This window comes from Malus domestica, chromosome 10 (assembly GCF_042453785.1).
Source record: "Malus domestica chromosome 10, GDT2T_hap1".
Lineage (NCBI taxonomy): Eukaryota > Viridiplantae > Streptophyta > Magnoliopsida > Rosales > Rosaceae > Malus > Malus domestica.
The window spans coordinates 39,038,663-39,053,852 of record NC_091670.1 but is presented as its reverse complement, the minus strand read 5'-3'; the positions used below and the strand labels follow the sequence as shown (position 1 = coordinate 39,053,852).

General features: G+C 37.3%; 1 protein-coding gene across 1 annotated transcript; it reads right to left on the bottom strand.

Annotated features, from left to right (window-relative positions):
• Window positions 1-13,457: 13,457 nt before the first annotated feature.
• Window positions 13,458-14,969, bottom strand: LOC114827768 (senescence-specific cysteine protease SAG12-like). Its single transcript, XM_029110333.2, has 2 exons — window positions 14,324-14,969; window positions 13,458-14,190 (listed from the first exon to the last, which is right to left on the bottom strand). Exons 1-2 carry the CDS (start codon window positions 14,760-14,762, stop codon window positions 13,601-13,603), a joined length of 1,029 nt encoding a protein of 342 aa, XP_028966166.2. The 5' UTR covers window positions 14,763-14,969; the 3' UTR covers window positions 13,458-13,600.
• Between the last annotated feature and the right edge of the window lie 221 nt (window positions 14,970-15,190).

Here is a 15,190-nt window from a genome sequence, read left to right as displayed (position 1 = left end):
GTTCCAAAATATGGAGTTGAGGAAGCGTTTTTTTCTTATTTTGAGGGAAGACGAATGCAGCTCTAAATTTGGACCCATTTTCTTAACCCGCGGTTCCTACAACCCATAATTTTTTTTAGTGTCGTTCAAAATCACAAATACACCTGAACAACATCATATTGCATGTACTAAATATAACAGTACCCCAAATTTATGGTGCTATCAAATTTATGTTTATTTTTTTTAATGACACTAAAGATTAATTTTGAACTTATGGTACTATCAAAGTTATGTATACAGCATACCTATATTAGTATGATTCTAATTTACCTCTGTTTCTTATCAAAAAATTTATAACATAAATTTCAATATGTATGCTTAAAACGCAAATTTTTTTGTTTCGTTTCGTAAAATTACAAATAATTCACTAATACTTCATACATGGAGCGGCAAACCACTTTAGTTGGGTTCTCTTGGCACATATTTGAGTTAGAAAGTCAGGAGAATTCTAAAATCAGCATGAGATACTTTAGAACAATTTGACAAAATAGGGTGTGGATGTGTTTTAATATTCCTTGCGACAAACAACAAAACATTATCCCCTAGATGAAAAAATACAACATAAAACAAAGCACATGCACTTTAACCTAATGGCGCATGAGTACAAAATTTGACATGAGTAAAAGTTGATAGAAGGATAGTACTTCTCATATATCTTTGTACCAGCCAAGGGCAGCAAAAAAAAATAATGAGCAATCCAAAAAGTAGCCAAAACCGCTGCAGCCATATGCATGAAACACAATCTAAGCTATCTGGACAGACTATCTAGAATTATTATCTGATATACTATTGAAAATATGCCTCTATAACAAACACAAAACATTGAATTCCATTACCTTGTTGTTATTGACCTCTTTCTCAGTCAGAATCGCCAGAGCTTCCGAATCGTCGACCAGGACCATGTCGCATTCGTGCACCTATGGCCAGAGCTGAAAAGGAGATCCAGAATTATAATATATCATACTGACAGATTCTCAGACACATTTCATCGAACACCTAATATGCCACGTTCTCATATGCTTTCTTGTAAGATTAATTGAAGAACAGTAAGTTTTTGAACAAAATTAACTTCTAGATGAGTAATTTAACAGAAAAGAAGCAACAAAAAAACCCAGAAATCTTTAATTGAAAAACAATACTTGGTATTTGAACAAAATTAACTTCCAGATGAGTAATTTAACAAAGAAGAAGCAAAAAGGAATCCAGAAATCTTGAAAAAAATTGTCTATAAGAAATGAAATTGAGCTCAAAAACTGGAAATCTCACTTCAATTAAGCAGCTTTTCAGATGTTTACAGCTTAAACATGCATGATAACAAAAAAGAAGCATCCTTTCTTGACCAATCGGACACTAACAGAAAATTATGTAGCCACTGGACTGCAGTTCCTTCGCAAAAAATTATTTGCATGCGTTAGTTTTTCAAGTTCTAGTCAATCGACTAAAGAACACCGTAATTGAAGAGTTTGAAGGGTTTTACCTTTGGATTCTTCCTCTTCCAAATGGAGTTGCTTGGTGTATCAGACTTCTGAGCTTCTTCTTCTTCTATAAGACCTTTTGGTCTTCCGCCTTCGCCTAATTCCTCATCATCTACACACCAACACCGCCTCTAGAAGAGCCTTACCAATAACCGAGTTAATAAGCATAAGTTCAAACATTAAACGAATATAAAATGATATATATACAAAAAAAATGTTCCATTTTTACATGAACAACTAAGCAAAAGCATTATTACAACTAAGCATAAATTTTGAGGACAAACCTAAACCAGATGCTTTCATTGTTAACATGAATAACCATCTATATGAATACTAATTGCATACTCCCTCAAGGTCCTATGGATAACTATGAATGTTTTCAAATTCACATGCCAATGACAAACACAAAAATAATACAAAAAGTTTAACATGAATCAAAACATATGTATACGAAATGGTAAGCATATTAATCCATAAGATATTGATGATTCACATACAGCCAATAAGAAAAGTATCATATAAGTGTTGCATCATCCCTTGTAAACTCGGGCAACATTGAACTGGACCAGTAGATGACCACTGATTTCACTTCAGAATAGTTAAAAATAAATACACTTATTTTTTTGAATAATTATGCAATCAAACTCCTTTTTACTCTCTTGCTTGTGCATGGTATCACAAAATGGAGCACAAGGTCTGCTTAACCAATGAGGTTGCACGCATAGATCCTCACACATGTGGGGAACGACTTTGTTGTGTAAATTAGCACATTGTATGCAGTGACACAATAGTAAAAAAGGATTACCTAGGTTCTTAGATGAATAAGCTAATAAGCAATCTGTAAGCTAATAAGCAAGCGAGAAATTGATATTTCAAAATCTCATGGCTTTCGGCAAGCACTTAATAAATTGGACGGCAAGCCTTTGTTCATCCTCCCCAACTCCTTCTTAACTCCAGAAGAGAAATTTTCATGCGGCCTCTTTCCAGTGGCTGCAAACAAAATATCAAATTTAAAAACGAAATCCAAAAACAGAGCAAACAGGCTGGGTCACTCTTGAGTTTGGGTGCAGAGCTTATCCCTAATCTTCTCACCAGAAAAGAAGAACATGAAAAAATTAATCGGAGTTTTCAAAAAATACAATACCTGATTACCTGCTATTTGAAACAAATAATAAATATACAGGGAGTATTATAGAAAATTACAAAATAATTCAATTGCAAGCAATTTAATCGAAATTTGCAGAGGAAAAAAAAAAACTCAAAAACTTAGTAAAATTAAGAACAAAATTTACTAAACACTTCTCATGATTTCATCCAAATCATCCAACCAACTGTTCTTAAGTAATCATTTGAATGTCTCCATAATTTTTCTCAGCAACCAATCAGAAGGTAATTTTGTGAAGAAAGACTGTATATTTGGCTAACCTTCCACATGAGGCTCTCCATGGCTGAACTCTCCCACAATCAATTGCTTATCTAATACAATGAAAGTCTGCTCTGCAAAAACCATTTTCCACTCTTCAATCATTCACAAACCACTAATACAATCACAAAAAAAAAACCCTCAATCATTTGTCAAAACTAAATTGAACCCTTTTTATAATTTTCCTGAAAGATCAAACCTTCAGTATCAGATTCCAAACCACTTTTTTGTCAAACCCAGAAAACCCAATTTAGTTTTTGTTATGAAAAAGCAAAGGAATCTACCAAAACCCACACAAACACATGTAAGAGAAAGAAAGAGAGTACTCTGGATCCACTATGATATCATGCTCCATGGTTCTGGTTCAATTTCATTTCAGAAGCAAGTCATCAAACACTTGGTGTGCATAAACAAATATGAATTTCATTTCAGAAGCAACTCATCAAACACTTGGTGTGCATAAATAAAATGACACAATAATCCGAACAACCACTACAAACGGCAATGCCATTATGAAACAACGCAACTTTCTTTGGATCAAGAACTTAAAACACCAAGCAACTTCACATTGTTCAACAAAAATCAAAAATCAATAATTCATACACATTCACAGATCTTCATAACAATTGAACAACAACAAATTAAACTAAGCAAATAAAAAAATTCTTGGAATTGAATCGAAATCAGTAGGAGATCAAATTATGCAAAAGAAATACACAGTCATGGCATTGAAATTGAAGTACCTGTTGTGGTGTAACTGGCCCAGCATCCACCATTTCAAAATCCCCAAATCGACTGCAAAACCCAAATCGAACAAAAACTAAGCAAAATGAGTAGGATTAAAAAGCTCAATGTTGAAAGGCACCAAATGAAAGAAGGTGAACTAGTAGCTCTACTTTATTACCCTCAATATTCGACATTGGAATGCAATGCAACGCAACACTACAAATTCTGAACAATAAAGATGAAAAAAATAAAACCCCGAAAAGGATACGGCAATGCATCGGCGGCATGATCCAAATTTACCACAAAAACTTTCCTACACACCAAAACAACAAATTTCCACTGTAAATATTTCAAATAGATTCAAAAACCAAAATTGAAGCCATGGAAAAACTTGAAAACCCAGAATTCATAGTGAAATTTTTTACCTTCGGATGAGCTGGATATACTCAGACATGTCATTGCAGTAAGCGGTATTTCCTAAACCAGGCGGGCCGATCACCACTTGCTCAAAAAACCATTTTTGGGTTTTAACATTAAGCAGTAATAAACCAACAAAGAAATCAGTCAGGTAAAACTAACATCTCATTTCAATTTTTCAATTGACTACTTAATTATGTAAATCTCACCTCCAAGTGTTTTAAAATCACAGAAGTTGTTAACCATGTCATATGATAATCAATGAATTTGAGCAGTTGGGATCAAAATAAAAACAAAAGACACTAATTCCAGTGCCTACACATATAAACATCGCATAAAAACCCTCGTTTTCAAATGGGGTTAAATCTCATATAAAGTTATATGTTTATATGGGTAGCAAATAAGCAGTATAGATGAAGGCACATTTATAAGGCTAAACCACATATCGATTTCATAAGCATATTTTGCTCAAGCTTTTATCAAGGGAGACATGCAAAATCATACAGAAACATCCATGAGCAAACTGGACAATTTCAATATATATGGAAGCATACATGAAATCATAATGAATTACCAGAAGCTCACACTTAACATATCCTAGTACATTAATGAAGCCGCCTATTTATAACTTCGGCACAAAATTATACAATGCTTGCAAACATTTAGCTATAAACCAAACATCATAACTGAATCTACGATTTGAGGATCAATCACATACCAACTCAATAGCCACCTCTTCCCCACTATGTACATTTACCCCTACCACCAGAAGAGCAATTTCATTACAAAACACATTAAATTAACACAATGAATAATTTTCTAAGGAAAAAAGGATATCAAGCACTGATTACCATACCTAAATAGAGTTCTCTGAAAGACCCACTCTCAATCTTCCACCCCAGCTTAAACTTCCCAGCAATCACATGCTCCAAGATGCAACAATGTCCAATACAATTCGACCCACATGCTCAAACTGGCTTTATTTGACATGCCCCGATCCCAATGTCCAAGGGACATCGGGATGGTCACGTATTGGCCGACACGCGAAGGTGACACAAGCCATTTATGAATGAAAATGCTGAGAACATATGAAACCTGCATATAAATTTCGTTCGAGAAATGTAACATAAAGTAGTAATAAAATAATATTCACCTGCCAATAGTGAAAACATAATGATGATGCATGACACGTTCAGATGATACATCTAACTGAGAATTACAAGCGGAATATGCTATTACAATAAATGTTAAGTAGGGAAAACGATGTGGTATCACTGGTAGGGCAATGTCTCGTAACTCGGATCGTATGCCTCGTTCCTATGTCTTGAAGGGGGCACAAAACAAACATGAGTGGACCAAGTTGATATATATATATATATATATATATATATATATATATATATATATATATATATATATATATATTACTGAAACAATTAACAACATACTAACTCCCAAGTTTTATGAAAACTCAATAGCATAGTCAGTGGCGGAGCCACCTTTAGACTAGGGTAGGCTCGGGCCTATCCTCAAATAATATTTTTCCTAACAACCTCTGCTAACATTAATTAATTTTATAATACCACTATCAACTTGAATTTGTAATTGTATTAGTTAGTCCAATTAACTTCAATCCAACACATACAAAGCCTTCAATTTTTTACATTAGAGATTTGAAACTATAGTTATATACTAATATTAGTTGATCATATTCTCTATTTCTTGCCCATATACAATTTTTCCCTTTGCTTGCAGACTATTATTTTCGTTAATTTCTCATTTCCCTCTATTATATCATCTATGAAATCAAGAAGAGAAAAATATTTCCTTTTTCCAAATTAGCACAAAAAACCCTTCAAATGCTCTCATGTCTTAATGTTTTTAGAAATATGTTTTCTTGGTCGCTATGAGAAAATGAATGCATGGTCAGTCATCTTTGAATTTAATATCAAGAATGAAGAATAAATGAATGTGCTTTTAATAATGTTTCACTCTTGATATAGTTGACCGTTTATAATGAAGAATAAATGCATGGTCACTCACTTTTAACTTTGATACCAAGACGACCAAAAGAACAAGATAGTTTCTACATGTATTATGTCCATTTTGATCTAAAGTGTGCCCCTCCTAACATGAATTTCTGGCTCAGCCACTGAGCATAGTAAGATAATAGGTTTTCCAAAAGCCTTAGCATGCCATAAAACCTATCAAAACATATCTCGTATATAGTGTGTTAACTAGTGGTATCAGTAACAATATTTCACAGCTGAAGCCTCCAACCTACACCCGGCCGAAGCCAATATAAGTATCTCCTAGCTGAAGTTTCTAACCTACACCCGGCCGAAGCCAATATAAGTATCTATCGGCTGAAACCTCCAACCCATACCTGACCGAAGCCAATATAAGTATCATCGCCCGTGGGTGGAACAATTACCACTAGATACGCATAAAAACATTGAACATAGTCTTTCCAAACATAGGTACATATATCTCAAAAACATCTTTATAGTATAAAGTCATTATCATCTATACTATAAAGAAGTGTGTAAAAACATGTTCTAAATATTATATCATCATCCATCAGATATCCTATAAAGAACATAGGTTCGATAGAAAATAAGATGATTCAAACTAGCCTCAGTAAGCACAATATCACGTAAAACGTTTCATAAAACGTAAGTATTAAATTATGCTTCTCATGTATGCAATTCTACTAATAAAATATGCATTTTAGAAGGGTTCCACTCACAGATACTTCATCGTAGTAGAGCCGTATGAAAAAGGAAGAACGTGAACACCGCTAGTAATTGTACCTAAGCACACAAAGGGTACAATTAACACAACTATACTCAAACGATTGAATTTGGAAAAACAGACGTAAAAAATAGGTCCAAGACAAAAACCTGAAAAAGTCAACGTGACGGTTGACCGGTCAAAGTCAACGATCAAAGTGGAAGTTAACGGGTCAAACTGATTTAGGGTTGGGCTTGGGTTTTAGGGTTTTGGGTCTATTAGGCTGGTCTAATGGGCCTTGGGCTTGAAGGCCTGGCCCAAGTGTTTTTGGGTTTAAACAGAAAATAAATAAATAAAATACAAAGGTTAATGGGTTTAGGCTTCAAGGGGTTAACGGGCCTAAAACCATGGCCCAAAGGCTTGGTTGGATTTTCTAGGTTTTGGGGTTTCTAGGCTTTGGGTCTATTAGGCTGGGTAACCCGACCCAAAGGCCTGGGTTGGAGGTGGTTTTTAGGCCACACTTTGGCCGGTTTCTGGGCTACTTTTAAACGCTCATAACTTCTTCGTTACTCAACCAAATCAAGTGATTAATTAAAAAAGAAAAGTTGTAGTACTCGACGAGAGGAAAAGAATGGTACCGTACATGATGGCTAACTCGGAGTGCTTTGGCTAGAAAAAGCCTCGAAAGTGGTGGTGCTCGCCAGAAAAATCTGGAAAAGCTACCCCAAGCTATTTTTTGCAATTCAAGCGCATACACAACTTAAAACAAGTTTCAATCTAACCTTAAAACACATCCCAAGAGTTTTTAGAAGCTTACCAACATTGGAAAATCATGAAACTCTTCGGAAAAGACGATGAACTGTACAGGCCGAATGGAAGTGAAGGGTTTGGGGTGTTTTTTCTTTGTTTTTGAGAACATGAGGGTGATGGTAGTGGTGTTTTATTGTTGTTGTGGTGTAGTTTCGCAGAGGAGAGGGGGAGTTGAGGGTTAAGTTTTGAGAGAGGGAGTGATGAGAGAGTTATGAGAGTGATGATGAGGGACTTGGGGGAAGAGAAAAGAAAAAGGGAGGGTGGTGGTGCTTGCCACGTGGCAAGCAATGATAGATGAAGAAGTGGAGAGAAAATCTGGAAAGTAGATTTAGATTGGGTATAGATAGGAGGACCAAAATGCAAACTTTCCATAATTAGAAGGGAACAAATGAAATTAAAATTAATTTTGAGGGTGGGCTTTAATCTACCCCCTTAAAGAAAATTTCATCCCCGAAATTACAAACTCAAAGAAAAAGATAGGGGTACTAATTCCTCATCAATTCTTCTGTTTCCCATGTCACTTCTTCAACTGCATGGTTTTTCCATAGCACTTTAACTAATGGAATAACTTTATTCTTTAAAATTTGATCCTATCGGTCGACGATAACCACTAGTTGCTCAACATAGCTAGCATCCTGATTCACTTTCAGCGGTTTCGACTAGATCACATGAGAGGGGTCTAACACATACTTTCGATGCATGGAAACATGAAATACGTTGTGAACATGTGCCAACTCTGGTGGTAGCTCCAACCTATAGGCAACTACACCAATCCTCTATGTAATTTGGTAGGGACCCACATATTGAGGACTTAGCTTTCCTCGCTTACCAAATCGAACCACACATTTCCAGGGTGACAACTTCAAGAGAACAAAGTCACTAACCTTATACTTTCGATCCCTAGAATGTTGGTTCGCAATACTCTTCTGTCGGTCTTGTGCTACCTTTAGGTTCTTCTTGATCAGCTGGATATTAGTATTTGTGGTGTCAACCATTTCTGGTCCTACTAACACCCGTTCATCGACCTCTATCCAACACAATGGTGTCCAACACGCCTTCCCATACAGTGCATCAAAAGGTGTCATGTCGATATTGTTGTGATAATTGTTGTTGTAAGCAAATTCAACCAACAATAGATAGCTATCCTAACTACCCTTCCACTGGAGAACATACACTGTCAACATGTCTTTCAAAGTCTGAATTGTCCTTTCAGATTGACCATCTGTTTGTGGATAATAGGCAGTGCTATACAATAGCTAAGTATCCATGGTGGCATTGAATGCTTTCCAAAACCTAGAGGTGAACCTTGGATCTCTGTCTGATACGATAGTGACGGGTACACCATGAAGTGTGACAATATTATCAATGAATAACTTTGCTAGTTTCTCCAATGAATAGGTCTGTCGAACAAGTAAGAAATGAACGGTCTTGGTTAGTTGGTCCAAAATCACCTAGATGCCATTGAACCTCGATTGTATCTTCGGCAGACCATACACAAAATCCATGGTGATGTCTTCCCGCTTTCATGCTATTATCGGGAGATTCTGCATTAGCCCCTCAGGTCTTTATCTTTCTGCCTTCACTTGTTGGCAAATAATACATCTACTCACATAACACATCCCGTTTCATTCCAACCCAGTACCAGAACAGACGGATAGTGTGATATAGTTTGGTGCTTCTCAGATGCATGGCATACGCCGAGATGTGAGCTTCATCAAGAATTTCCTTCTTCACCGTTTCGTTATCCTTAGGCACATACAACCTATTTCCCAACACTAAGGCTCCATCCCTCCGGATTTTAAAATCTCGCATCTTCCCATCCTGTACCTGTTTCTTTAATACTGCACACTGAGGATCAAGTTCCTAAGCTTCCCTAACCATATCCACCAAGACGGGTCTAACCTGGAAGTGTGCCACCAAGGCTCCTTGTGAATCTGGTGTCATGGTAACGCTGATTTCTCGGAAAGAAAATAGTAGCGGGGAGAAGGATATCATTAACATATATGAGAACCACAGTGAAAGAACTACCACAGGTTTTTGTAAATAATGAATAATTTGCCTTGGAATGTTGAAATCTAGCTTGTTATATAGCACTAGAAAACTTGGAAAACTAGATATGAAAGACTTGTTTGAGAATATACAAAGACTTGTTAAGCCGACACACTAAGTGCTCCCCTTATCAGCGAAGTTCGGGATGAGGGTCCATATACACCTTTTCGTGCCAGTCGCCATGGAGAAAGGCGTTCTGATCATTGAGCTGATGAATATTCCAATTGCGAGAAACAGCGACTAGGACAATGCAACGGAGAGTGATGAGTTTGGCAGTTGGGGAAAAGGTCTCAATGTAATCGATGCCTTTAATTTAGAGGTAGCCATTTGCCACAAGACGAGCTTTATAGTGTTCAATGGTCCCATCAGAATGATATTTGATACAATAAACTCATTTGCATCTAATGGGTTTATGCCCCGCAGGTAAAGCGACCAACATCCATGTATTATTCTATTGCAAAACATTGAGTTCGATAGTCATGGCTTGCTACCAATTGGGGTATGCGGCAGCTTGTGAATAAGATGTGGGTTCTTTGTAGCTTGAGATAGTAGCTAAAAAAACACGATGTTGCATAGATAGTCTTGAATATTAAACAAAATTTGATACTGGATACTTCGTACCTTGAATAGAAGTTAGCATGAAGTCGGACAACGACACTTGGGTAAAAGTTATGTTTGACATATGGTAATCTTTATGCCACAATGATGGTTGGTGGGTTCGAGTAGAATGTCTAGTAGGAGCAGGCAAAAGAAGAGATGATGGATTGGGATAGGTTAAATTGTCATGTGGAGAGGTATAAATTGTTGATGCATGAAGAGATGTATGGGGTGGTGGCCTCTGAATCATGTGATGCAGGTGGTGGTGGATAGGTAGAAGGTGAGGAAATAATGGGTAGGGTGGTGGCATCTGACTCATGAGATATAAGTGGTGGTGGATAGGCGGATGGAGAGGAAGTAATATATGGGGTGGTGGAGCCCACATATTGACTAGGATAATAAGGGTGAACTATGGGTAAAACAATTTTTGAGTTTTGATAGTGGTTTTCTTGAGTTAGAGATCCATAGGAAAAAATATTTTCATGGAATGTCACATCTCTACTAACAGGAAATTTTTGTGTCTTCGAATCATAAAGCTTATATCCTTTTTGACATGTTGGATAGCCAACAAAAATACAACGACGGGCACGTGAATCGAAATTTTTGTAGTGGTTGAATAACAATAGCATAACAAAGGCACCCAAATACCCTGAGATGATCAAGCTTGGTGGATCGATTGTATAACCTCTCATAGGGTGACTTATTTGATAGTAATGGAGTGGATATCCTTTTGATAAGATAAACTACAGTGAGAACATACTCCCCCTAAAAACTTAATGGCAAATTGGCTTGGAAGAGCAAAGCATGAGCCATAATGAGAATGTGGCGATGCTAGCGTTCAATTACTCCATTTTGTTGTGGAGTGTAAACACATGAAAGTTGAAATTCAACCTCACTATCAAGGAAAAAATCTCGTAATGAGATAAATTCCGCTTCATTATCGGACCTTATTGCTTTAATGGTGGTACTAAATTGACTATGAATGAAGGTGACAAAGGATTTTATGAGGGATTGTGTTTTAGACTTATGGGTTATCAAAAATACCCAACTGCACCTTGTGTAATCATCAACAATGGTAAGAAAGTAACGTGCCCCATAATTAGATTTAAGTTTGTGAGGACCCCAAATATCACAATGTAATAAAGCAAAGGGCACAGTAGAAGAGATGGAACTTAATGAAAAAGGTAATCTTGTATGTTTAGCCATGGGCCAACATCACTATTATGTTCAATAGAAACAGTACCAGAAGGAAGCAAATTGGAAAGTAATTTGAGTCGAGTCGGTGAAGGATGACCAAGATGTCAATGCCATATACTAGATGTGTGGGAAACATGACATGAAAGGGGAGTTGTCGGGGATGTGTCTAGTGGTGACATGTAATAAAGACCGCCTTGCTGTTTACCCAAGCCAATTATCCTCCATGTAGCCAAGTCCTATAAAACACAAAAGTCAGGAAAGAGAATGACATAACAATTTGAAGATTTAGTGACTTTGCTGGTAGACACCAAATTAAGACGGAATGAGGGAACACAAAGAGTATTGTTCAAAGTGATATTCTTGTCAAAAGTATCGAGCCAATTGAAGAAATAGGAGCAGATGAAACAGTGGGTAAATTAACTGAAGGCATGGAAGAAGAGTCGGATGTAATGTGATCCATCGCTCCACTATCCAAAATTCATGTATTAGAAGATACAAAATTAATTGATGGAAACTCATAAAAAACTTGACCTGCCGTATTTGCAAATGTATTGCAATTTTTTGATTTTTGTAATTTTACCATGGATATAGCTGCTATAAGCTGTTGAAGTTGTTCTGGTGTGAGCCCAGCAAGCAATTTGAAAAGATGCGTCTGCTGATCGGAGATAGAATTGGAGTTGATGTTTGAATTTTCTCCCATTCCCATGATTAAATTGTGATTCAAGACAAGGAAAAAAATATCTTTCTCTTGAAAGCTTCAAAAGCACATGAATCAAAAAGGAAAATCAGGAGCCACCATGAAGGGGCTCTGATACCATCATAAGAACCGAAGGTTTGAATTTTCTGTATATTATTGATATGAACGGGGAAGTAAAATATATACATAGATTATACATGATTAACTCCATGAAAGAAGGAGTTGACTTCCTAACTAAGTAAATATACATAAGGTAAATATACAACAATCAGGGATTTGATTCGTAGATTTCTCAACAGTTGATATGGTTAGTAAGTTAAATTGTTAAATTGTTAGTTGTTAGGTGAGAGAGAGATCGGTAGGGATTGAATCCGCAATAGAGTGCATAAACATGATTGTTTTCTGTCACTACGATAAAATGTCATTTGCCATATATTTGTTCTTTAAAGTGATGTATGTTGTGGATAGTAACTAAGCAAACGGAAGGAGATTAAGCTTATTAGTTAGTTGTGCCTGGTTCCGTCTATTTCATACAGTTTATTAGATAAGTGTAATGGCATGTAAGGTAATGATGTCTATTAGCCTATTATTGTGAACAGTGGCAGAATTTCAAACTTATTTCTCATTATACTTTCTGTATTGTTTCATTTGGAAAGGCTAATTTTTTTTTTTGTTTGAATATCCATTTTGTTCTGTTAATGTTGTTGTTAGAACTCATTTTCGGTTATCCATATCATTAAATATCTATACCAAATGAAATGCATATATTATCCTGTTTTCAATATTGTTTTATAAGATCCCGAAAGTTTATTGAATGGTATAGATTAGCTACTACAAGAAATTTTCTTGGCTATAGGCGAAGCCTGGTAGTTTTGGTTTGTTAGGAGAAGTCGAGATGATCTCTCAACCCCTTGATTATATCAATAGTTTAGATAGTTTGAAAAGAAGAATCCATAGCCAGCCGACAAAGATATGTCATGTTTCTGCAAATGGTTGGTGCCGTCTTTATTCTCTCCTTACCCGATGGTTGCAAATGCATGGTTCAGTTCTTTCCCACGATCATTGGAGAAAATCCCACCATAGGAAACTGAAAGGCTCGTCATGGAGACACGGCCTTCAATAGGTCGTTTTCACTGTGGAGGCATGTTCCATAGCCGGTTATCTGGGAAGCATGCTCGTTTTGTCACTTGCTCGGTTTTGCTATATGTATTCAAAGGCGTAATCCAGCAAACTGCCGTTGCAGCTGTGGTTATTAATTTAGCCTAAGCAGGGTAGGAAAATTCATTGTTGAATATAAAGGTAAAATAATGTAATTTCATAGAACATACTTTTTGCAAGTACAAAATATGGGCATTTTCACAGCCTATGGGTTTTGTCTGTAGTACTTATAACCTATAGGCAAAGTGGAGAAGCTCACTCCGCCCTTTGATTAATACATTACATAGTCGGATAGCAAGGTCTTATAGCGAGGCCACAAACACCACCTGGGGCATCAGCGTTTCTAAGAATCTTCATGTAGCCATTCTCACCCCACGTATCAGACCATGAATTCTTGATTAACCAATAGGGGGTGCCATCTTCAGTTGTCCCATACCCAATGATGGTAACAGCGTGGTTCAATTTTGTCCCACAATCATCACCGGTGAACACCCCGCCTGAATAATGCTGAAAGGCTGGTGAGGCGTGGATGGAAACCGAGACTGGTTGCATGGACACAGCCTTGAGTAGATCGGTTTCACTGTTGGGAGGTACCTCTGCATAACCAGTTATGTGGGCAGCAGCCTCATTTGCTTTGTTCATATCACATGTGCCATCTAAACCCTGGTATGGGTAGTTTTCTTCACTGGTGATTCCTCCGTTTCGTTGAATGTATGCAAAGGCATTAACTGCCCGACCACCTTGGCAGCCCTCGTTAACTTCTGTATCACAGTTCACAAGTTGTTGTTCAGACAGTGAGATCAATTTGCCAGTTTTGATTTGGGTAATCCCTTCGACTGCTGCCACTGCGGCAAATGCCCAGCAACAACCTGCATGTATTCGAACAAACGGATATGAATTAATTTCCGTAGGAATGAATGCACGAAGAAAGTAATTAATGCAATACATACATATGTACAAGGAAGATTAGCCCTATGTTAATATGGCGGTTGGTGCTCTTACCACAGCTCCCTTGAAATTTTATTGGAGTAACAGCACTCTTCTCCCTCCAGTCAATGCTTTGGGGAACATCAGCCGGGCTTAGGTTTTCGTATGTAAACGATGCAGCTGCAGATGAGGTTGATTCAGTGGGCTGCTTGTATCCAGTATAATGCCTGAGGAATTCGTCATAGGTCATATCCGAAAATCGGTTGATGGATAGGCTGTAAGTCATGTTCCCTTCACTGTTGAATTTCTCGACAAACTCCACATTGTTTTTGAATATCTGGAAACGCCTTTCCTTCTCTGCGCTGTCCTGGTAAACGCGTCCATGCTTTTTCATCCACTGCTCATGTTTTGCAGCAATGGAAGCTTGGTACAATGTGCGGGACGTGGCTTCAGATGCCAAGGTCCCCAAGGTGATGAGTATGGTAACAATCAAAAGGTTTCTTTCAAAAGCCATTGCAGTGATGAGAGGGCGCTCTGTGTCGACAATGGCTTTGTTTCAAGTAGTGATTGGCAAGCTGGATGTGAAGAAGCAAGCATGATATTACCGGTTTATATAGAAGACGTTCGGGATGTCCTGCATGTGCACTTTGTTGAAATTGTTAGGATGGGAATTTGGAAGGGAGCCAAATTTCCAGGCACATTCCACAGGTTGATGATTCACGGTAAACTTCATCAATCAGTCTAGCCCGAATGCTACGCTTGTTTTGTTTTCGCCGTGGAGTTTGTGCACAAAGAAGTTCGAAGGATCCATTGATGACTCAAGGGTCTGATGACTACAAGTCCTTGGTCTATTTGCTGAAGTCTTAGCCCTCTGGCCTTTAGTTTCCATTAAAGGTGTGTGAACCTCATACCGTGTTCATACGGAATTGGGGTCAGGTTCAT